General features: G+C 37.3%; 3 protein-coding genes across 6 annotated transcripts in view; 1 reads left to right on the top strand and 2 right to left on the bottom strand.

The window, feature by feature from the left end:
• The window catches only part of LOC103970435 (uncharacterized), a 31,483-nt gene extending 26,842 nt beyond the window's left edge, over positions 1 to 4,641 (bottom strand). For all 3 annotated transcript variants that reach the window (XR_010492696.1, XR_010492695.1, XM_065134070.1), the window contains exons 1-6: positions 4,382 to 4,641; positions 4,201 to 4,266; positions 3,736 to 3,822; positions 1,516 to 1,572; positions 1,313 to 1,377; positions 1,021 to 1,190 (exon numbers count right to left, since the gene is read on the bottom strand). Coding sequence is in view for 1 of the 3 variants with exons in the window: in XM_065134070.1 (XP_064990142.1) it covers positions 1,021 to 1,190; positions 1,313 to 1,377; positions 1,516 to 1,572; positions 3,736 to 3,822; positions 4,201 to 4,266; positions 4,382 to 4,477 (541 nt within the window). In the remaining 2 variants the exon portion in view is untranslated. The remainder of the gene's footprint in view (positions 1 to 1,020; positions 1,191 to 1,312; positions 1,378 to 1,515; positions 1,573 to 3,735; positions 3,823 to 4,200; positions 4,267 to 4,381) is intronic.
• A 1,003-nt stretch (positions 4,642 to 5,644) lies between these two features.
• On the top strand, positions 5,645 to 16,925 carry LOC103970436 (protein high chlorophyll fluorescent 107). 2 transcript variants are annotated; one of them, XM_065134071.1, is made up of 8 exons: positions 5,645 to 6,243; positions 7,408 to 7,551; positions 8,156 to 8,461; positions 8,564 to 8,642; positions 11,476 to 11,735; positions 12,983 to 13,093; positions 14,015 to 14,191; positions 16,228 to 16,925. In XM_065134071.1, exons 1-8 carry the CDS (start codon positions 5,686 to 5,688, stop codon positions 16,606 to 16,608), a joined length of 2,016 nt encoding a protein of 671 aa, XP_064990143.1. In that variant the 5' UTR covers positions 5,645 to 5,685; the 3' UTR covers positions 16,609 to 16,925. The 2 variants fall into 2 exon arrangements, with proteins under 2 accessions (XP_064990143.1, XP_009382488.2); XM_009384213.3 differs by having other exon boundaries at positions 8,564 to 8,623; positions 11,490 to 11,735.
• A 640-nt stretch (positions 16,926 to 17,565) lies between these two features.
• Positions 17,566 to 22,273, bottom strand: LOC135581846 (pentatricopeptide repeat-containing protein At4g01990, mitochondrial-like). The gene is made up of 2 exons (XM_065134074.1): positions 20,822 to 22,273; positions 17,566 to 19,304 (listed from the first exon to the last, which is right to left on the bottom strand). The coding sequence occupies exons 1-2, from the start codon at positions 21,143 to 21,145 to the stop codon at positions 18,063 to 18,065; spliced, it is 1,566 nt and encodes a 521-aa protein (XP_064990146.1). The 5' UTR covers positions 21,146 to 22,273; the 3' UTR covers positions 17,566 to 18,062.
• Positions 22,274 to 25,057: the final 2,784 nt, after the last annotated feature.

Below are 25,057 nucleotides of genomic sequence, written 5' to 3' on the forward strand. Positions count from 1 at the left end.
TCATACAAAAAACGAGGCGACATCGCCTCTTCTCCCCATGCTTGGCGATGCCGTAAAAAAACGAGGCTACGTCGCCTTTATATATATATATATAGTAAAAAAATCCACGTCGCCTCTCTTCTCCCCGCGCAAGGCGACATCAGCTATATATATATATAACCGTTTTTTGTCGAGGCAACATCGCCTCTCTTCTACCCACGACGCCGAGAGAGCGACGCCGATCTCCAGGTTCTCCTCTTCTTCTCCCTTTTCTTTCTTCCCCTTCTTTCTTCTCCCTTGGTCACCGCCCAATTTAAGACAATAACAGGGCGGAAACAACCCCAATCGGCACTACCCGGTAGCGAGCGGTCCGTGTACCGATCAATTGGCAGACCAGTACGTACCGGGCGATATTATTCGAAATTAAAAACCTGAGGTCAAAGTACACAAGTCTTAATCTTATACTTACCATAACACCAAGAATCTTAGTTTCTAATTCAAGACACTCATCAAGCTAGAAATGACTCTCATACTTAATCATCTTTACTATGTGAATGACACCCTTCCCCTATTTGGTCCTTTTGCAATATATGTGTCCAAATACATATCTTTATATATAATTCGAGAGCTGGTATGGCATCATCTGTATCCTGTATCATAGCTAAAACTAATTGCCACCACTCATATTCTCCACTCATGACTGGATGAACAGAAGACATTTATTTCCTATCTCTTACTTTTTGTACTTGCCTGCAATTTGTATGTATCTTATGCAGCTCCTACAACTTGGACAAGTTGCAATAGTCTGCTAAATTTAAATTCTAAAATATGTAAATTTCTGCAAGGGAATAGCTAGTGGGAATTTCCCAAGCCCAAATACGGCTTTAGTTCTCCAATGAGTACAGAAAAAAAAACATAAAGTGACATAATATAAAAGTCAATGTAATTGAATGTAAAACAGAAGCTTAATTAGCTTGTTTGACAAATTTATCTACTCTGAAGTTAAGGTAAAAAGACATAAGAAAAGTAAACTTGTCAAACCTGGAATGATGTTTGTGAATGAATAACCTCCTATTGCCGATGTCAAAGAAGATGCAATAAGGTCATCCGATATTGACAATAGCTCAACTTTTACACCAGAAGGTCCTCCATCTTTTATGGGACAGCTTTCACCACCAACAGCACCAATGAGCCTTCCTGATAGCGTGAACCTACAGAAGTAGAAAGAAAAAAATAAGAAGCATTATCAGGCTTTATGGACAAAAACAACCAAGATGCTTTCTTTTGACAATTAAAATAAAGGAATTGGGAAATTTGTCTGCATGGCCCATACCCTGTGAGAAGGAAATTGATATCTGCATTTGCATTACAGCCATCTTGGTCAACAATAACATTGACCTGCAGAGTTTTATGACCAGTAACATTACATAAAGAGCATAGTTTGACAACTGAAAAAAATACATCCTGCACAGCAGATACGAGGTTCATATAATCAACACTAGAAGACTGAGTTAACTTGTTTGCCCATTGACTCACATTATCAGGTTTCCATGACCATCCATCAGGCCCCTTTACTCGGAGAACAAATGAACCCTGTTAAATGAGGTAGTAGCAATCAAACATCATATAGAAGTAACAAAATATGCAAGACAACATACTTCAAACCAAGAATTGTAGTTTTGACTAGCAAGCGAGTTTAATACTACATCAGTTCTGGTATTAGCAATTATCTACTATGGCCAAGCTATTTTCGTGCCAGGGTATGCCAATCAGATCACATGACTCAGTCAACCAGTAATCTACTGTTGTAATGTTAAAGTGTCTTCCATAGAACTTCTGGCAATATACTCATAAAATTAATGTATTTTTTAAGAAAATGTCTTTATTCTGTAATAAAAGGTAGTTGGAAAATTTCTTTGTGGTTTAATAAAATAAGGAACCATCAGTGACTCTTCGTGTTAGGTTTGAGAAGTTAAAAAAAGGTAATGAATGTGTAAACATAATGACAATGCATCAAATTCAATGGTTTAATTTTGCGGTGTCAAAGAAGAAATAATGAAGGCTCCAAATGACAGAGTATCTTGACAATTCAGTAGGGTGATCCCAGAATGTTGCTTAGCACAATCACAGAGACAGAGACTTATTCATTTGTTCATACTACCTCCAGCAATGCTACAAAGAAAGATGGTTGAAACCTATGAAACAAAATTATGAGGTAGATCTAGAGTCTGAACACAGTTCCTTTGCAAGCGCTTGTAGCATGAAGAAGTGATACACTGAGGCATTAAATAGCTGATGCTGAAAAGAAAACAAATATTTATGATGTAAAATTAAACTTCCACAGCAACCAAAACATTCCCAACAAACAAAGACAATGATACGGAGGCTCCAATTCTTGGCTATCGACAGGAGGCAGGTTCAGACTTCAAACTTCAATCCAGCTTATAGGTTAAGACAGAAACATACCCAACAAATGAGCAAAACTTCAAGACCATAAAAAGCAAATGTATGTTTGATACTTTGATATAGACAACAAAACAGAAATCCAGACTGAATTAGATGCCTACAAAATTGTTTCTTTCTTTTTTTGTCCATCTTTGTATCATAGCAAATATTGTTGGTTAAGAGATCATGAGTAGTACTTTCTTAGAAGGATGGATTACTTCGGTATCCACAGGCTTGATAACAGAAACATTTGGAATGGAATCAAAGGCTACTCAGCCTTTTAGGCTGAAAGTGGCTGTATGAAACGTCACCACATTCCATAAAAGTGAATGACAAAAAAGAGCAGTTCAAAACTTCAAATCAAGGATGGTGCTCCCTCATGCCAGTACAAGACTGGTGCGCTATGGGCCATCGGCATGAGCCTCATTGATGTGACACCAACACAGACATGCTAGTGGAATAGACTTACCAAAAAAATGAAGAAAAAAAAGGCACAGAAATCAGTAAATTGACAATTTTACTTGAGCTGGTGAATCACATGTTTGATTCAGATTCAAAGAACAAGAAACATGAGAAATAAAAAGGGTTCTCTGCCTTACAAGTCCATGCCAACATGATAATGAAGAGGTATCTGTATGTGGCATGCCAGAACAAATGGACCAACAAATAAAGGTCAATACGGGAGTCCATGAATAGAACTATTTCATGTGATTTTCAAGTTTAAACAAGAGCTACTGCCTTTTCCAACTATCAACCAATTCATTGTAAAAATAGAAAAAACACAATAACATCTTGCTTCAAAGATGGCTTTTAACTTTAAAATAAATTTAAATGTCTGAGCACCACAGTTATGATCATCAAGAATTTGGATGACCAGCACAAAAATTGTTGATAATGATTTAAAATGACAAGCACTAGAGCAGGTTATGTTTGATAATATATGAAACCAACAAAACAAAGAAAAATTACAGCCATCACAACACCCGTAAAAGGTGGAAAAGATAACTTGTATAGGTCTCCCCAATACATTAGATAATAAAGTGCAGTCAGATACCTGAGTCTTCCTATTCCAGGTAATGGTGCTGAACACAAGAGTATCCAAACACACAAGGGATATCCCATGCTTTATAAAATTACAATAATGGCATGCAACTCAGTTGACTCTTAAGAATAAAGAAGGATAAGCAACTTGTCATTCGTCATGTTTACGTTTATATAAGTATCAGTGCTGCATCATAGTCTATCAGGTGTGGCTTATTCAGCATATGTATAATAAACGGAACAAACACTAATAACTACAAAATATCACACCTTGTCATAAACTGGGATAAAATAATAACCATTGGGAGCACATTGTGTCCGCTCCTTGACCAACCCATCAACCGTGCACAGTTCAACCTAAATCAAATTGTGATGTTAGATAATCCACAGTCCAGACAGGAAATACACAATATACAAACAAGTCCCAATACATCTACCAGAAAGAAAAACACACTACAAAATATTAAATAAAATGAAAATTTTATATTTTATATATATACAAGAAATACGAAATAAATAAGCAAGTAACTGCCAGAAATTCGAATAATATAAGTAGATTCAAATCGAGAAGTGAGCCTAGTAGTATAATCCGTGGTTCAATTATACAAACACAGCATGCACAGTAATATCTAAAACTCAGCAAGGCTTATAGTAATTTACTCACCACGGACACACAATGAACTAACAATTCAAAGAAACACAACAAAGCAGAACATTAAACTCTTAAGAACGTACCCTTATGTGTGAATAATCCAACTTTGCATCCGAAGATTTTCTTGATTTAACCAATGGCGAGCTCGCCTGCGAGAACCACCACTAATTCGTCAATAAAGCAAGCGAGAAAGCAAATTGGCCAGGTTAACACGATCAAAAGAACGAGGAACTCTCGAACGTGGATTGGATCCGGGATCCTAACCTCGATGAATCCACCACAGCCATGGATCGCATCCGCGGCAGCTGGTGAGGCAAAGAGAGCGAAAAGAAAGCCGAGAACGAGACCACCGATCGCCATCGCTCTCGATCTGGATATTGGAGGTCAGATCCGCATGAGATCGAGGATGGGAACAAAGGGATCGAGAACGAGAACTCCGATCGATGGAGCTTTCCTCCTCTCTCGACAGGCTTCGTTGAGTTCGATCCAAAACCCTAAGCCTTCGACCGGACCTGGCGAATGAGAGGAGTGCGTCTGATGGCTTATATGGTGTGAGTTGACGATGTGACCGGTTTGATCATCGAAGGGGCGAACCCATTTACCTTCGATCGGATCTTTCGAGGAGAGCGCCCGACTGCTAATAATCATGTGTCGGTCTAATTGGCGAGAGGGCGAACCGGTTAAGGTCCGGACCGTCCGACGATTTCGGTCCATGTCGAGCCGAGCCACTATGTTCATACGTGGTTCGAAATAGAACTTTCTGGTGTCATATCGACTGCTTCACTATGTAAGGAACTGAAATTTTATCCATGTCATGTTCATTTAATTGGTAAATTTTCGATAGCATTTTTTTTCATATATTTATAATCATATTATTCTATATTGATCGAGGAGTATGAGAATTAAGACATTATAAATATCAATATCTTCCTCGTGCTCATACGGATGATAAATGATGACTTACTACAATAATATAAATTTAATATATACTCGATGAAATTTATTAATGCAAGACGTGGTGGTGTAGGTGCACACTTGTAAAAGAATACTTCCATATGTTATTATGACATTTTTTTGAAACAAAAAAATATGTTTTATTTAAAGCAGAACGGTATGCACATAATATTTGAAGACATATATAGATGCTGTATTTGAAGGGATAAATATGCTATTTCCGTGCTTGGAAATGATCTCCACAGTGTCCATCCATAGTTGGGGTCTCTGATATCAATCACGTCAGATTTCAATCAACCAAGTTCTCAATCGTAAAGCTCAGTGAACGGTTGATAAGCGCCCGCAGCTGAGCCGTGGTCACCGACGTGGCTAATTCTCCACCACCTCCACAAATCCTCGTAGTATCTCCATGTGACCAAAACACCCCCCGTATCGCTTCAACACCCGCGGCAGAAACCGCCACCACCCATCGCACGTGCGAATTTTAAGGGTACAAAAGTAATTAGACCTGTAAAACTCGTGTGATCCAGAAGCGCGCCTTTTAGCCACTTCCCCATGCCGTTTTATCCAGTGGCCGAGGAGGGAGGCAGAGAGAGACAGCAGGGGTGGGAGCAATGCAGCTCTTCTCCTCTCCCAAATCCCAATTCCCTCTCTTCCCTTCCCCTTCCTCCCCGAATCCTAACCCTAACCCGAATCTCATACCCAGATCCTTCGCCCACCTCCCGATCCGATCCTTCTCCTCTCTTCCCCTCCTCAGATCTCCTCCCTCCTCTTCCAAGACCTCATCACCTGCCCCCCTTCAAGAACAGGTCCTCTCCTCCGTGTCAGACGACGACGAGATCGAAGAGGACTTGGAGGACCCAGATGAGGGGGGCGGTCCAGAGGGACTCCTCGTTGTCCGTCGGCCGGTGAAGGAGGGTCTCGAAGAAGCGGCGGTCAGTTCTTTGGTGGAATCCGACAAGACGAGCGGGGGTGAGGAGAAAACCACGCCTTCTTCGAATATTGATAGGCGGCTGTCGGAGTTCGCGAAGAAGATGCCGATGTTTGAACCGGAGCGGGTCGTAGGTGCCGAGGAGAGGCCGCTGGGGATTAACTTGGAGTTGGCTTTGTATCGAGCCAAGGTCCTCATTAGGAATTTCCAGTTTAAAGAAGCTGAAGAAATTCTCCTTAAGGTACCCTTTTTTCCTTTTTATAGTTTGGTTTGCTGCAGTTGTCGTTAAATGACGAGTTTAGATAGGAATTAATTGGTTTAATATGGGCATCAGTTTATTAGATTCTCGATGCAAATGGATGTCTACATAGTCAATAATGTTTACCTGCAGCAGTTGTCCGTTATATTATAAGTTTAGATTGGGTCCTAATGGTTTTAAGATGGGCATCAGTTTATTGGATTGTCAACGCAAATAGATGTGTACTTAGTTTTCTCCGTTTACCTAAATCGCGGGTGCCGCAAGATAAACACTATGAAATTTTTAACTAAAGATAAGCATAAAAAGTGTTTGAGTGTAGAGGTCGCTTAAGAGGTTTAAATTATACAATATATTAAAGTTCCCTCCTTCCATATTTTGGAGATCTACATTCTGCAATGTTGCAGGGTTTAAGCTGCTGTTGTATCAAGTGCATAGACCAGAAAATATATTTCTTTCTAAAATCCTCTGTATTTTTCTATAATTATTTATTGGTTACTAGTCGTCTGATGATCGAGACTCATATGTGTTCTTCCCTTGACCAGTCAATCCTGATTGTTGACTACAATTAAGTATGTATCTGAAGTGAAGAGTTATGGCATCAAATATATGAAAAATATAAAATGATGGCATATAAAATATGAAGAAGGCTATGCAAGATAGGTAAGGTATGCAAATTAATGCTTTCAGAGTCCTGTCCTTAGAAGAATTAAACTTTACGTAACATGGGTTTTTTGATGGGAAGAATATCAAGCTGCACTTGTGCATCAAATTCAAATGCCTGTTTATCGAGCACAAGTGTCTATATAAAGCATGGAAACCACATGAAAATTCGAATCTTCCCTTGGGCATATATTAATCTTTAGAATTCCGTTTTAGCATTGCTATTGGACATTGCGCAAATTGATCATTTGAAACATTAAACATTTATTGTTAATATATTTCATGGTATATTTATTTGCCAGAATAAAGAAATGTCATATAAATTTCTTATTCCAGACACCAACAATTCGTGGGGGTTGGATGATACATGACTCTAATATGATTATTCATTGAGTTTTCCAAGCAATTATAACATAGTGCATCCTCACATTTGTATTGTTGAAGCCTAGATTAGTTCTGTTGATTCTCTGTTTCGTTTGAACACAGTGCATCTCATTTTGGCCTGAAGATGGACGAGCCTACGTGGCCCAGGGAAAGCTTTTATGCAAGCAGTCAAAATTTGCAGAAGCTAGGTCAGTTTATGAAAGAGGTTGTCAAGCTACACAGGGAGAAAATTCCTATATTTGGCAGGTTGTTTAGCATTTTATTTTAGTATTGCATGAATTCGTTATTGTACTACTCTTGTATCTCTTAGATACCTATTACATGTGTGAAGTTAGTAAACGAGAGCAAATATGTTGGTTATGGATAAATATACAGCGAGTAATAGATGTTTAAGACTTGGTTTGCTTCATTCATATGTTTTAAATGTAAGTTGTGTTAAAACAACACATAAGATTAACTGGATATTACCTCAAATTTAAATTTGATATCTGTGGATATGAATTCCTTTTCTTATTGATCTTGTTTGAATTCTTAAGATCCAATTATGTTCAGAAACAATACATGGTTATCTGGAGATTGCTGCTAAACTTGATGATCCGCTAATTTATGAGAGAGACAACTGAAGATGTTTCTTGTGAATGTTTTTTACAGGTCATATCACACTCCATGTTTTAAGTTGATTAAATCTTTTTATTTTTTATATCTTTTTCAGAAGTCATACTAACATGTAAGCAGCTAATGCCTTACTTTGTATTGCTCTTCATGAAATTAAACTAACTGCATTTGATTCTGTGCTATTCCTTTTGATGAATATTAAGTTATTCAAATCTTGCACTTTGTCTTTGAACAGTGTTGGGCTGTCCTTGAAAATAAGGCTGGAAATATACGTAGAGCAAGAGAACTCTTTGATGCTGCTACTGTAGCTGACAAGAAACACATTGCAGCTTGGCATGGATGGGCAGTTCTAGAAATAAAGCAAGGAAATATAAAGAAGGCAAGGAATCTTCTCACCAAAGGACTCAAATACTGTGGTGGAAATGAGTACATATACCAAACTCTTGCATTACTTGAAGCAAAAGGGAAGAGGTTTAAGAGGGCGAGGTATTTGTTCCAGCAAGCTACCAAATGCAACCCCAAAAGTTGTGCCAGTTGGCTAGTAAGTTGTGTTTTGGACTTTTAACACTGGGCTTGTTTAATTGCTACTTATTTATGGATGAAAATTTGTTTGACTAATTCACATGGGCATCTCTTGAAACAGGCATGGGCTCAGGTAGAAATGCAACAACAGAACAATTACACTGCTCGAAAGCTCTTCGAGGTGACAAATTTTTCTCCAGGTTATTCTTGGTCACTTAATTTACCCTAATCAGTACTTCTCTTCTTTTTGACAAAATGTGCACCCTGCCTTGCATATATGAGGAACTTGAAGATCATATGAGGAGACACCATTTTGTGTCAGTTGACACCATAGGTCATAAAGAAAATCTGATAGGGTTTTGTTTAGCATCACAATAAGCACAAGAAGTAAAATGTGACACCGAACATGTTGGTGTCGGTAGTATGATTTCATTTGTATGATACTGACATTTCACCTATTTATCCTTCTCCATACCCCCCAAAAAAAGACAAGAAAACCAAGAAATAAAACGACAAAAAAGGAATGATATTGTCAACAATAGTAATTCAAAATATTTATTTGATCATTCAACAAGAGAGAGCACGGATGGCTATTTCCAGTGCATGGTATGATCCTAAGGGAATAGTGCTCTTGGAAGTATAGTAAAATATATGTTATTAACTCGAATTGCAGAAAAAAAATGAGCACCACAAAGCTCAAAGCAGTTAAAGGTAATAATTATGAGGTCGTTATTCAAATGTTCATGTTAATTAGCAATCATAGCTAGACATGCTGACATGGCTTTATATGCATTTAATGCTTTTGCAAGGCTATAATTCAGCTAGACAAGACCATTATTCAACCTAGTTTCATAGTACATATTGCAAAATGGTGAAAATTATAATGTGTCACGCACCAGACTTCAATTTATATTTAATTTCACATACCGGACTCATACAATATATTGTGTGTCAGTATATATTGACTATTGAGCTTCAGGAAAAGACTGAAAAATAAAAGAAAACTATACTATAGGATTCTTTCTTCCCTTTTCTTGACATATGCAATCATATTAGACAACAATAAAGTGAATTTAAACTATCAAATAATAGAACACCAAATTGAAACATATATCAAATAAAGATTGAAAGTAGCATCTAGAAACAGTGCTCCTATCACCAAAATGAATGATGTGAGTCAATGAAAGGTGGAACGAGGTCTTCGATATGATGAAATTGTATATCAATGATGTGTTGGCAAGATCCATGCACAACACATTGTAGGGACATATACTAATTTCTCCAATCATTTGTATGAGAGTCAATTGTGAACTTTTTTTGTGAATCAAGGCACATTTCGACCAATTACATTTGCAACTGTTTCATGTTGTGGTTTGTGACAGATCCATACTGCAAAATTTGATTTTCAGTGTCATTCCTCCAAATTATAATGATCCCTTAGTTGCACCAAGAGGTAAATATGGTGTCAGACAAAGAAACCGGTCAATGAATTTATATAAGTTAAACTAAAGGAGTTAATTTTACTGCTAGGATCCACCTGATATATAGGTTGATATTGCATTGTTATCGAAGAATATGGCACCACTGTTTCAGGTTTGTATTTTTCAATAGCTGCAGTGCTTTTGAAGCATCGAGTTCTGCTCAAAAGGCCCTTCTTATACCTTTTTGCATATTTGAACATTTGAAAATCCCTTGGCCAAATGTTGCTTTAGACAGGTTATTTTTTTGACGCCACCAATGTAATTGTAATGGATACTTGACCAATGATGATGTGCCTCCATGCGACGGTCATATTGCCATGTGGATCAGAATTTTTCTGCCTTAGCACCATTTTCCTACAAAAAGGTTGTCAACATATGTCAGATCCACAAATTCATAATCATATCAAAATTAAGACTGAATCCACGAAAATCTAGCTTAGATTCATGAAGATCTAGCCCAGATCCAAATGGATCTAGACCAAATCTAGCCCAGATCTAAATAGATCTAGACCAAATGGAGATGGATGGTCGATGATCAAGGCTATCTAGCTTTGATCCACAAAGATCAAGCTTAGATCCGTCTAGATCTAAGATAGATCTGAATGGACACGACTATATTAGGATAGATCAAAGCTAAACCATTAGGTCTAGATTCAAAAATCTAGGCTAGATCCATGTGGATCAAGGCTTGATAATCATGGATCTAGTTTAGATCAGCAGTCAAATATATAGATAAGTCTAGTAAGTTAAGCCCTCAATCAGGTCTACATGTAAGAGAACCAACCTAATCATGCAAGATTAACATTTGTCCTGACCTATTTACATGAAATTTAGAGATTCAGAAGTACCTTGATTTAAAGAGAATTTGGACTAAATCTGGAGATTGAATCCTCTTCTTGCAGAAATCAACTTCCCCTATTGTTTTGGAGGGGATTTGGAGAGATTCTGGTGCCCTTTGGGATAGCTTAGGAAGAAAGTATGAGGGAGTATATGAGAGAGAGAGAGAGATAGCCCAGTATCGGGCTTGAACCACCTGATTTTATCTGTTATGCATCTAGGTTGACGGTTGGACCAGTAAATTCCCAATGTACCATATGGAAACAGGCAATATTTAATTACTTGGGAACTTTGCATTCTCTATCATGTCACTTCACCCAGTTTTCCTTGTTCATCTCATTACATGCTGCAAACATTCAACTGGTATATAGCAACTGTTGTCTCAAATATAAGTATGCATACTCATTTTCTTCCGAATATCTTCAATAGCGTCTCTTAATTTTTACACTCAAATATCAAATATATTGGTTCATCTCATATCTTGGTGGAAAGCTTTGCGTAGTTCTTAGCATCATTTTTTCTATTTAGAGAAGCTGATAGTGGCAAGAACATTAAAAGGCTAATTATTTTCACTTTCTTAGAAATACTTAGGCACTATAGGTTGTTGTCCTTTAGGCATCCATCTTGCCTATGTAGTTTGGAATTTCTTCATTGTGCATTCTTGCATCATATTGCCATTTCTGAGATATATCTTTCTTTCTTTAATTTTATATAGCACTTTATTTACAGAAAGCAGTACAGGCCAGTCCAAAGAACAGGTTTGCATGGCATATTTGGGCATTGTTCGAAGCAAATCAGGGTGATATCGACAAAGGAAGGAAACTTTTGAAGATTGGTCATGCAGTAAACCCTAGAGATCCTGTCATACTTCAGTCTCTTGCCTTGCTGGAATATAGGCATTCATCTGCAAATCTTGCTCGTGTCCTGTTCAGAAAGGCATCTGCACTAGACCCGAGGCACCAACCTGTTTGGATTGTAAGAAGTTTTCTCTACACTTCATATTTACCAATTTGGTAGTCTGATAACTATATGGAGGTTGCATACAGTAACTTGATGATAATAATTTTGTTCCTGTTGTCGTCCAGAAGTTAGGAGTGGTAGACATCTTTCTCTGAGATAATAAAGCTCATCAGTACTTTTCTCTAAAGATTTAGTTAATATATTATCTATGTGTTGTCATGATACTGTATGTTTTATATGGATTGCCGTGCAGATTGCCACATGTCCACATGGGTCGAACATAATGTGCCAGAAATTATGTCACAGAAAATTAACAACACACGCCATGCCAATCCGTGCTGTAGATACTGGGACACGTGTCAGCCAGCACACATAATCATTTCACACCAAAAAGGGACCACAACATTTAAATGCCAATTGACTCATAGGATCTCAACAAGCAATTCCTATTAATAGAAAAACAAGTGCCAATATGTATCAGACAAAAAAAAAAAAACATGGAAGAGCAATTTAAGAGGCCTGTAATGATTAACATCAAAAGAGACATGAGCCAGCTTGATATTTTTGGGTGTTATAAAACGATGAAGAGAGTTTGTATATTTGTTACTTTGTATCTTTGGGTCAGGGAAAATCATATACCTAAGCTAAGAAATTTTGAACTTTCTATTACATTTATGTTGAAATTTGTGTTGCTGCATGAGCCCAAAGGCAATCCTTGATTCTCCCAACCGCAAGTACAATTCATTATACTGTTTGGGATTAAGGGAATCATAGGGGAGCAGGACTCGACAAAGTGGGATGCCTATATCTTTCTTAGGCAGTCTATGTAGATTCTTTATTTCTCTCATTGACTAGGTGTGTAATTGGCAGCCAAATCTTAAAGGAAAAAAATGTTTGAGGAAAAAATATAAACTATAATTTGAGAAAACTACTTACAGAAGATATTTTAATTGAGAAATATAGGAAAATAAAGTAAATATATGTGGAATGAGCAAGAGTCACAATAATGAATCAGCAAATGGTAGAAACAGGAGGAAGAGTAAGTGATGCATGTGCATTGTAGTCACTATCTGGCACTAGGGGTCCGGATGTGGTGTAGATGTATTTGATGTGGATTATGTTACCTAGAAGCTGATTACATTTTGGGTTCAAGTGGTCTTAGCATTTAGGAACTTCCAGTCAGCATCAGTGATGTTCTTTCAGATTTTATCACTAATTTTAAAATTGTAAGTTATTTAAGTAATTAATTATTTATATTCTAGGCTTGGGGATGGATGGAGTGGAAAGAAGGAAACATTAACACAGCAAGGGAACTTTACCGAAGGGCTTTATCAATTGATTCAACTACTGAGAGTGCTGCTCGTTGCCTTCAGGTAGAAATAGTCTCATTATATGGTTTGAAATTCCAATATTATTATGTATCAATTTCTAAATTGGATTACCTGTGCTTTGTTCTCAATGATTGCAGTTTTCTTCCCTATGTATTTTTCTGTATAACCATGCTCTGATTCCTCTCCGCATGTACTTGCTTTTTTCAGTAATATATAAAGTTTTCACATATGAAATTTCCTGAAAAATTACTATTGACATATGAAATTGATATCAAATATAGTTATCCATAATAGCTTTCATTTATTTAGCCAACAGTATATTCTTATGCAAACCAAAGATAACCTGATTTTAAGATAACCTGATTAGTGTAAATAGATTAATTTGTACAGAAAAAAGTGGCCTGGCATAAGACATGTTGGTAGGCACATTGGCAACAAAGGATATTCTGCAAAACTGAAACTTTGGTCGTTTGTGCTAGAGCTTTGGCCATAAGCAACATCCAAATAGGATTGCAACAATGATGCTATCTATTCATAAGAGAAATTTGTAATGAAGGATTTACTAGAACTTTGTACAAGTTTGTTTGTTGCACTAAATGCTTATTATTAGCAAAACCAAATCTTTCTCAAATTTTGGCATGTCAGCTAAGGAAAATAGATTTTACGTTCCATAAGATCTTGTAAGAAAATATACTAGGCTGAGATTTGATGCGTTATTTTCATATCGAAGACATTTATTAATCGTGCCCGTGATTAGTGATTTCGGAAACAATGCATATGTTGGACAATAATTTTTTTATTTCAAGATACAACAAAAGCCTACCAATACTGCCATTTAGTTCAGGACTGTAAGGTAATTACTAGTGACCTTTTCTATGATTATGTAACTTCTTATCACTTAACCTTGTCATAGGAAAGCAACTTCTCCTGTTCATGTGGAATATGATTGATGTAACATTGCAGGCATGGGGTGTCTTAGAGCAAAGAAATGGCAACCTAACAGTTGCTAGAAGATTGTTTAGATCTTCACTAAACATAAATTCTCAAAGTTACATAACATGGATGACATGGGCATCATTGGAGGAGCAGCAAGGTAATCCTGTACGAGCTGAAGAAATTCGTAACCTTTATTACCAGCAGGTGAGTGACTTCAAGTTATCCTACTTTACCTTTATATTGTATTCATAACTGAAAGTTTGTAATGTTATATTATCTTGAAGATCATGTCTGTTCTCTTTGGTTTATTTGCTTCTCAAAATCATAAGGATTGTTTCAATAATCAATACAAATATACTTGATATATTGAGCTTAGAGAGATAAATAGATGGAAATGGATTTTTTTTCAGTATCTAGTGAGCTGAAACCACATTTTTCTTGATATTATATATAAATCATGTGCATTTTGTTTCATATTAACTTTGATATGCTTCCTAGATTATCACCAATCATGAATATTATTATCCTCCCGCCTCACCTATAACTTTTCCTTTGTCTAAAAATCTTGGATTAGTGTTCCTCGACTAGATGAAATTTGCACCATATTTTGGGCCTTAGCTTTAAATTCACCTTTGCATGTTCAGAGGAAGCATCTCTCATGTTAAGGTTATCAACTAAGTGCCTAGAGAGCCTTTTTTACTTTCTTCATGCAGCTCCCATTTTTGGATTTGGGGTTGATGTCACTGGTAATGGATCTTCTGGGCAGAATATATTTATATAGATAGTTCACCCCAAAAAAAACAGGGGTAAAATTTGTTAATTTGTCACTTTAGTCGATCTATAACTGCTGATTCAGTATATACCAGCCAGGTTTGTATACGGTAGACATTGTTAGCTTTGATGAAGACTGGCTCAAGCCAAAATGAAGCTTGAGAGCCCTATGCACAGATGTGATGTCGTACTAGTTGGGAGAAGGGAAGAGAGTAAAAAGAGGACAGAAGAGGAGAGAAGAGAAGATAAGGAAGGTAGAGAGATCTAAGAGGATTAACACATGATGATTTTCATTTCAATAATCATTCTCTGCTGAATACATTAGAATTGTTTTATTTGTAGGATTCAAGTTATCATGAGTCCCAACTTCCAACAACTATATCAACTCAAGTCACATTTCCAACAAGTCATAAATAATTTCCAAGAAAATTACCCTACCTACAGTTCCAATAAGTCAAACCAAATTCGGAGATAATAACTCATCCCATTATTCCAACAAGTCAAACACACTTCTGAGACTATACATAAATGAAAACACTTATTCCCTAGTTGCCATGTTTGCACCTAGATTAAATCTTTATTAAAATTTTTAATTGTGTCTCCATCATTAGATCTGTAATTAGGCCTATGTTTAAAATCTCATGATGCTTTGAACTTGCTACTTGGGGGATGGGATTTGGTTCATGATCCACAATCGTCAGAAAATCCGGGCCCAAAGACTTGGAAACAGAATCTGAGCAGAGTGTTATGAGGGCAGGTCATGTTATCGTGCTTTTGTCCGCATCATCTTTAGGAGCTTATAACTTCCATAGGTATATAATTGGATCGTTAAGGATTGCTGGTTATGCTGTAAGCTAATCCCACATCATTAACTTGTTAAAAGAAACATTTTGCAACTCCATCAGTACATGTTCTCCATCAGTCCTGTTAGACTTGATTTCTTTCCCAGTCCCCTACAGCATTAGCCTTCGTGTATGCGAGCCGTCAGCCACATTGTTCTACAAGTTTCACAAATTTTGGACAACACACTCCAATTGCTCAACTCTCTCACATGCATAATTTGACTATTAGTCCATGACACATCCAAGCAGTTCATGCATCCTTTCTTTCAAGTTGGGTGATGTACTCGTATCGCAGTTTTCTATCTGGTTATCAAAATACAATCTCTAATTTTATTGTATCAAGTAGCCACCTTCACTGTGCGTGTAAGGCAGGCAGTCAGTTGTTTTATTTACAGAATACAGTGCATCGTATTAATCATAATCGACATGCTTTATGTTGAAAAGACTTTTTGACTATTCTCTTGAAGAATGCAACATGTTTTGTTAGGTTTTTTTTGGAGAGTCCTATTGCCAGCTGATGGGTTTCTTGGCTAAGTTCCCTTGCTTTTGTTGTACAATTCAGTGATCGCACATTGAATTCATCGAAATATGTATAATGTTAGATTAACTTGCTTGTTGTCTCACCAGCGCACAGAAGTTGTGGATGACGCTTCGTGGATAATGGGCTTCGTTGATATCATCGACCCTGCTCTTGATAGCGTAAAGCGACTGCTAAATTTGGATCAGAGTTCTGATCTGAAAGGGCAGGAAATCCTGAGAAGCTTGGAAGAAGCAAATTGCAGCTCCAGTGAAGCTTCAAGCAATCCTGATAACCGTGAGATGGAAGTCGCGGAGTACATAGGTTCTCATGACAGTGATTTTGACTTGGATGGTTTTGTTGGAGAAAAACTGTCCCTTGATGTATCCGACTTGGACGCTCTGATGGAAGCTTTTGAGCATAAGAGAACAAAGTCTCGTCGACGACGAGTAGGGATCTGGGAACGGAAAATTGTTCTGGTTCAGCATTGAGCTTTACCATTGACAAGTAAGTAATCATCCGCAATACATTTGCAGTCGCGATCACAGCAAATGCTTTTGATTTGGAGCTCCGAGGGTGGATCTCTTCTTCTTCTTCTTCTGCTGGGTAAGTGTTTGTCCATCTCACGTTTAAGATTACGTAGGGGAATCCTTCAAGATTTCAGCTTTCTTGTAGATAATTTGGATCTTGTGTGCTTAAAGTGTTGTTTTCAATGGAAAAATCAATCAGAACAATTTGACTGTGTTTTTCAAAGTCTATATTGTAACACTTTTTATTTACAAAGAATAAGTTAAAATCTTTACTATCATTTTAATGATTGCGTTTAATATACCATCACACTTTATACTGCATTTATTCTTTATATATCCAATTTTTTTCACAGTTCCAAAATAGATTATTTACCCTCGCAAATGTTGATATAGTATAACATCAAAATATATTCCTTTCATCAACCTTCATTCAGGTTTATCATAATCAATTATATAATTAATATTAGTTCGTTTCAATTTCACAAAAAATATAAATATCTATCATATATGTATCATTACAAAATGTAAAGACTTTATAATTAGTCTTAATTACTATTTATAATTTCATCGATCTTTATTACTATTTACTACCATGGTCTCCGGGAGTAAGAACCGAGGTATATATCCTCTCTCTGTAGCATCTATTTCTTGGGTTTGATACCGTCTTCGAAATAATCCCTACCCCTACCACAAGCTCAAAGTAATTAACACGTTATAAAGATCGATCCCTTCGAGCCACTCTGAGGTTACAATCCACTGCGAGAGCTTCTCAAAACGTAGGAACTCGCCAATATTAAACTACTAAGACCAAAGGCTAATTTGTATTGGTTCATGGAATAGAAGTCTGCACGCGACCATGACGTAGGCAGTACGACAACTATATAAAAAAAACCCGATCCATTAACATCTAGATTAATCTCTCATCAAAAATAAACAAGACTAAAATTTATAAAAATCTAATGAGTATATCAATATCAACTTCAAGTTAAATATTTTGATCAATGATGAAATTGATAGATCAATTAGCTGCTCTGCTCGGGTCATGACATCCATACCTCAACAAAGTCTCCCATCTTTATGTTTTGATCGAGAATTCACGCTGATCCAATAAAGTATCTGATGAGGCAGCATCAAAATTGTCAAATGGTCTTGATCTTCATGTTGGGAAATAGAACGCAACAGAGTGATCCATCGGACAAGAAACCATAATCTATTCATGCATTCTTGTCTTTCTAAAACTATTGCAACATATGGAGAATTCCCAATTTTCCAGTAGAATTGATGAGAAACCATGTGTCAAAGTCAGCACTAAGTGACCATGATATTTCAGTCGGTGCCCTGAAACAAGTATGTCTAACATTTCGCTCAAATGTTCCTCCATATAATTATGCCATAACTGCTCAAATCGAAAAATACTAATTAGTGGCACAGACCCATTGAAGCAACTTCTTAGTTTCCGAGCTAATTTTGATCTTATCATCCTTTATTCGCCGATGAAGACCAGGGTTCTTCTTACCGGCTGCCAGATAAGTTCGCAGGAGCGCTTCATATGCATTTAAGTCAAGACATTTGAGCCTCCGCAAACTTTTGCAGAACTCCTCTAGCCCCTCAACATCCTTTGCTTCCTCAAAAGCTTTCAGAAACGCGTCCACCTTATCTTCATTTAACTTCCACTCGTCCTGTTTCACCATTGATGTCGCCGTCTCCAACCACCTGAGAGCCAAACCTGTGTCCTTGTTCTTCAAACTGTAATCTAAGAACCGATCACAAGTCCAGAAATCAGGAACTGCACCCCTTTCTGAAGCCTTCTGCCAAATAGACTCAGCTTCTCGAATCATATCTTTCTTTAGGTAAGTTCCTATCATCAGGTTTGTCAATCTCAGATCATACGCTGTGTAACCAGACTCCCATTCTTCATACAAAAGCTTTAGACCATGAATATCATCAAGCTTACTAAGAGCCTGAAGCATTTTGAGATAGCTCATGTTGATAGGGTTTGAGTACACTTCCTTAAGAGACATCCATATCCTTTTTACCTCTCCTAACTTGCCAATACCTGCATATAAACTGATTAAAAAGTGAAAAGGCATCCAGTCACGTTTATCTACAAGTCCTTCGAGCTGCTTGAGAGCTGACTCAGCTTTCGTGGCCATACCAGCTGAACTATAAATGGCAGCCAGGGTACTATATGCGGACCACTGTAGAGTAACTTCACCTCCCTCTTCCATTTCTTTTATAACGCTTTCTACTGATACAATGTCATTTAGTGAAGCATAGCAGTTCATCAGGATGCAGCACGTTAGATTATCTGGGACAATGTTCTTTGACTTCATCTCTTGGAACTGGGTAATGGCGTTCTCAGGCTGACCTAACTTCATGTAAAGGGACATTAGATTATTGTGGACCAGAGTACTCGATGCTATGTTGCGGTCCTTCATCTGATTGTAAAGAGAGATTGCTTTATCTGCATTTTTCCCTGAGCAATAACAATTCAAAAGGGATCCATATGTTCGCTCATTTTTGGCAGGTTCTGGCAATTGAGAAAAGTACTCCTCTGCAGATTCAATACCCTTGACTTTTGATATGAGATCTAGGCGTATTGCATGATTGGTGTAAGATATATTCATGCCCCTTGTACCGGACATCCACTCCATCAGCTGTTAAGAAATCAAAAGATTTGTGATATTGTACATCCATGCAGAAGAGTTTGAGATGATGTATATAAATTATGAATGATGATCGCTGCCTACTTCACAGTAGAACATCAGAAGCTGCTTCTACTAGGAACTACAGACGATTTAGGCATACAAGTGATAAAATGCAATACCATGTCATGCCTTGCGAATGACTTGGCTTAACATCACCTTCACTAATCACTAAGACCAGCTCAAGAGCCCATTTTGGTGATCATATATTTTGGTATATATTATTCCAAGAATGTGCAGTAGTGAAGAAAACCTTAGGAAGGAGACATGTCATGTACAGCATGATAAGGAAATCCAGAGCTCAGAAACAGAAGATGGAGTAAAATTCATAAAAAGATATGAATTTGATCCCTCAGCTTAGTTAGAGCATGAGTTTTTTTGGTCATTGATCAGATGGTAGTTTCACACAAAATTTATCTTGAAGAAATTAATTGCCAGATACAGAAGTGACCACAGAGCACAAGGGGAAACACTCATACTAAATATATACTTTTTAATGCAAACTGGAATTGTTTGGTCACTTTTTATTTTTATGACCTTTTTCGCCTTCTTTCTAACAATCGGTTCTAGCTTTGAAATGCTTTGGTATTGATCAAAGGCTGCATCCTCTACCAGCTTTGCAACTAAATTTTGATGTGCCCTATAACATGAACCATCAAATAATTCTTGTACTTTACAAAGAGAAGAAGTTTTTTCTTATGCACAGAATTTTGACTTTTCCTGCTATTGCGGACCGGGTTCTCTTAGTTGCATTTACTCATCATTTTATTCTCGAATCCTGATCAATAGAATTTTTGTCACAACTCATTGAAAATGACCTCCATACTGCCTTGTCACACATCCAATACAGCATTTCCATCCACAAGATAAGTTATATGTGCTTAGCTCTCCTTTGTTGACAAGGCATGTGTAATTTTTAACACAGTTTTTTATAATAAAAACAATTTCGGCATTAACAAACAGTTGACAATAAATAAAATACATGCATTGCACATGAATATATGTCTCTTCAGGTCTTGAACTATAATAAAAACAAATCACACTTTTAAAGAAGAACATAAGTTGACATGAAAACCTTCAAACAACCGTTAGTTCCAAAAGTGGGAGTTTTTTTTTATCTGAGGTTGCATTTTAAGGTACTCTTAGCCTGGTATAACCATACCAGTTATTGCACATATTGCAATTATTAGAAACAAGAACGCAGTGAAATCTGGTATAACACCAGACAATGAACAAAAACGCCCAAAGAAAAGGATACAAAGCAGAAGGCATGACCCAAAAATGAACAACGACAATAACCAACAATGCAACATTCACCGAAGGACCAACTTTTTTACCGATGCTTGATAGTGTAGATAACCTGGACATGCAATGATGTGAACAAAGACCAAAATTTGATACTCTAACGAAGTGGATAGTTGCATTCATAAGGACAAAAGGAACAGAGTTAATGAAGGAACTTTTATCACCTCAAGAGCGTGACTGTAGCGGTTGTACTTGCGGAGTTCCTTAACATACTTCATGAGCTGCGTGGCCGTTACCGTTCTCCCCTCCCTCAGCCACTTGTTGAGCGTCTTCGTCACGCTACCCGCCGGTGCTCTCCCCAGCGCCGACAACCTGCGGTAGAGGGGCTTCGACTCCTTCCTCTCTCCTACTTCAGAAGCTCTCGCTTCCGCCGAAGAAGACGATGGCGATGGCGATGGCGACGGCGATGACGCTGCGGACGCGGTAAAGAGCCTCCGCCGGGCCGCGGCCATCGCCCAAAGCAGCGGCCGCATGGGACTCTTCGCCATGATCTCCTTTTCTTTCTTTAGGGCTCAAGACGAAACGAAAGAACAAAAGATTGGAGGCGGCGACGCCACGGAATCAAAAGAGCCAACGCGTGAAGGGCACCGAAAGGAGGTAGAAGGGTTTATATTGCCATCAAGTCGGTCGAGTTAACCTCGCCGATGAGCGCAACTGAGCGCTCTCGCTCTCTCTGATAGCGAATTTGATCTGATACTGTCAACCCTATTTTTTTTATTAAAAAAATTTTAAAAAAATTTATTACATTAAATAATCTAATAAACTTAAATGAACTTTTAACCTCAAAACACTAGAAGAATAAATCGACTAAAATTTTTGAACCCATTTGAAGTGAGATTAAGAGCCACTTTGTGTGATCCAATCAGGATTCAAATTAGTTGCTTGTATACCTGTTTATAAGATACTGAATTCAATCTTAGCATGAAAAATACTGAATTCACTTTGAAGAAATCAACCTTTCTCTTTTATTGTTTGCATCATACCAGGATCAAAACGACCCTTGCACCTGACACAAATGAGCAAGATTAGAGGTTTTTCTCCGCATAAAAGGTTTATTAAAATTCATATCAGTTCAAGTTTTGTGATATTTGGTATTCAAACTGAGATTTAGAATCTCAATCCAATATCAATTTTGATGTACTGTTGAATTAATAAGTTTTCAATATCTGTGACATGATACCAACTTGTATCATACGATATCACTGACAACAGATAATATAAAACACATACAGATAGATATTAAGTAATATGATCACAAAAAATAAAAGCCACCATATTTTCAGCACTCCGATCTGAGAAATGTCTCAGCAGCTTGTCATTAGAAATAAGGTACTACATCGGTAGCATTACTAATCATGTTCTGAGTCTGTGTGAGGTTTGTAATTCCAATGAACAACTACCTAGAATTACAACATAGAACGAATCCTGCAATTATTAAGAGAAGCAAGTTTTCTTCCGAGACCATCAGAAGGCAATTGTCAATGGTATCTAAAGAAGCAATCTTCGATGCATGAGTCCATCCAAAACAGGCATTTACTTGACTTTTGGTTCCATAATGGTTCCAGAAAACTACATAAACACCGATGATCTGGCTACCTTACAACTTGCTAATTACCCAAACTTTTCTCTGCTAAGGCGCTGCAGATGATAATTAATAGTGCTCGTGGCATTTTTGGGTTTCTTTTTCTGCAGAAGGATCAAATCATCAGAAAAAGGAAAAAAAAAGAACATGCAGATATTGGTTTGTTCAACTATATCTAAAAAGTAAAAAGGAGTGCAGAATTAGTCCATCTATGGCATTTATAGAATTGTAAAATTGCTGTGACAAACTCGACTGCACACCTGAGCGTCCACACAAGTAAGCAACATATCCTTCTGTCGTACACATTTATCATCGTTGTTTTTGTTCAGAGACAAGCAGCCAAGGAATGATAGCATCTCCTTCATGCAAGGCTTCCCGGCAGTTCCAAACTTCTTCGGATTTATGTACAAGCCTCCAGACTTCCGTCCCATGTCTAGCTTTAGCCTGCACATGAAAGAAAATAAAGCTCCATGGTCTCAGGAAACGTAAGCACGAGGATCATCACACAGAATATGGAAAACAATACACTAGATTCTAAACGTCGTTCGACAAAACCTTCTAACATCAAAGTGATTTCTAAATTACTCGACGTACATGAATTGAAGAGAACATTCAAGCACAAGATTCGTCACTTGCGTGAAATTTTTTTATAAGACTGAGTGTCTATGTTATTCTGTTCAAGATATGCTTTTATATATGTATATCTTTTCGCAGGCACACATCAAGAATGTTATAGCTTGACTATTCATGTATGACAAAAGAAATCCAAGGTACTTTTTATTAAATCATGGCACTAAGAAACTTCATAGAGAAGACATTTACATGCATATCCCCATCATCTTTCAGTAAAAGTAAATCTACCTCTTTCTCCCTGTTTCCACCTCAAAATTCAGATACTTGCAGCATATTAGAAATCCATCTCTTTTTATTGGCAATATAGCGTTTCACGAGCAATCATTTCACAATCATAAACAAGAATAACTGAGTGGTTAAAGGCCGAAAGGAATATTGTTCGAGCTGCTTAGGAAAAGATGCGGGTTGTCAAGGATTTTATGTGATCACCAAGTAGATTAAAAGAAAGTTGTTATAAGATAGTAGTTAGATTAATCATGCATTATGGGTCCGAGAAAACAATCCTAAAAGAATTGGAGCTGACCTTTCCTCCTACTACTGTCTTATCCTTTTGAAACGAAAGGTTCCATATAATGCATGTCATAAGCACAGAATTTCTCCAAAACTCGAACTAAATGTCAAAAGAACTACTTCGATATGCTATCAATTCGCTTGCCATGGTTCATCAAAGCACACGCATCAAAGATCGAGAGCCATGCACACTTGCAGAGATATTACCAAGATCGAATACGAACCATCTATGTCTTCCGATGGCAGATAGGAATTTCTCCTTACACAAGTCCTAAAAGCAGACCGTATCAATCTAAAAAGTGCTCAAAACTCTGAAACAGAGGGTGAGAAATATCAACGATCTAAAGATACTTAAAAGGCACATAAACAGCAACCACGCACACCACAACCCCACATCACACTTCAATCAGATCGAACTTTGTATGCCCAATCCAACACCGTTAAACTGCTTTTCGCTACGAAACCAAAGAAATCTGTAGGTAGATCGCATAAAAGTGGTACGATCATAAGAAACCAAGATGAAGGCATTAGGGTTTAGAGAGGCGAATGGGAGGAAGCATTACCTCGAGGAGCAGATTGGTCGCCTCGCGGCGGCAGGCACGTTTCAGGAGCAAAGAATTGGGCCGGAGCGGAAACAGGTTTGTATGGCTTCGGAGAACCCATGAACAAGCCGCAGACGTATTGATCATCTGCCGTTGATTCCTTTGAGTCGGTGCATCAGACGGATGTAACCAAAACAATTTTCTAGAGAAGACCCCTTCCTCTGCCTTTATCCATTTAAGGTCCTTTTTACCCAATATTTAAATTAATAATAAGAAAATATCTGAACTGTTGGAGGATTTCAAGTGCTAATCTCTGAGACTCTTTGTGAAGTAAACCTTAACACGGTCTTTCTTTTTTTTTTTTTGAGCTAATAAAAGTCCTTAAGTTAATTCATGTACTTGTTATTAGGCTATTAACACGAATGTTGGATTGCTGTTAAAAGGTATTGAGATAAATATATGGCGTCATCAGTTAAAGATAAAATTTTCATTCAAGAATAATTAGATGTAGCTCCAATAATGGATAAAAGAGAAAAAAATGATACACAGATAAGCAAAGGAGACTTATAGATTTTTTTAATTAATTATAATAGCATGGGAAGAGATAAAGACCTAAAACAATTAACGGAAATTATAAATAAAACAACCAAAGATATTGTTTGTACTTTAGATATTTGTTCGTTATTGTTATTTGTTGTTCCTACTGACTTGTGATCTTATACAATTGTTGGAGACAGAACCCTAGCTACAAATTCACTACTTCACAGAACAAGTTGAGGTGATCGAGGCCTATATTCACTTAACAATAGCTTGAACAAACAACGGGGAAGCAAAGGTATCAGCGAGGAGGACCAAAAGAATCAGATTAACATAGAATTCAAAAGAACATTATAGCAGTATGATCCACGGACACGGCAAATTAACAGAAATATATAAGGCGTTTAATGTTTGAATGGGTGGGATGTGATCTAATTATCAAGCTCGCATGGAAATCTGAAGTCACTCATTGGGGGCATTTCTGATTCAGGCCAGTTTGAAAATGTAAGAAGTTCTAAATGAAAATATATTTCAACCTGGATTTCCGCACCCATTCTTGTTCCAGTTGCTAGATATACAGAATCTGAACGTAGAAT

Source organism: Musa acuminata, chromosome BXJ2-11 (genome assembly GCF_036884655.1).
Source record: "Musa acuminata AAA Group cultivar baxijiao chromosome BXJ2-11, Cavendish_Baxijiao_AAA, whole genome shotgun sequence".
NCBI classification, from domain to species: Eukaryota; Viridiplantae; Streptophyta; class Magnoliopsida; order Zingiberales; family Musaceae; genus Musa; species Musa acuminata.

Bases quoted from the DNA above. Each gene is read 5' to 3' on its own strand.
- LOC103970436 (XM_065134071.1), top strand. From the start codon at position 5,686: ATGCAGCTCTTCTCCTCTCCCAAATCCCAATTCCCTCTCTTCCCTTCC. The intron at 7,552-8,155 runs GTTGTTTAGCAT...GTCTTTGAACAG, and splicing joins AAAATTCCTATATTTGGCAG to TGTTGGGCTGTCCTTGAAAA. The intron at 8,462-8,563 runs GTAAGTTGTGTT...CTCTTGAAACAG, and splicing joins AAAGTTGTGCCAGTTGGCTA to GCATGGGCTCAGGTAGAAAT.
- LOC135581846 (XM_065134074.1), bottom strand. From the start codon at position 21,145: ATGGCGAAGAGTCCCATGCGGCCGCTGCTTTGGGCGATGGCCGCGGCC. The intron at 19,305-20,821 runs GTGATAAAAGTT...ATTTCTTAACAG, and splicing joins GCTACAGTCACGCTCTTGAG to CTGATGGAGTGGATGTCCGG.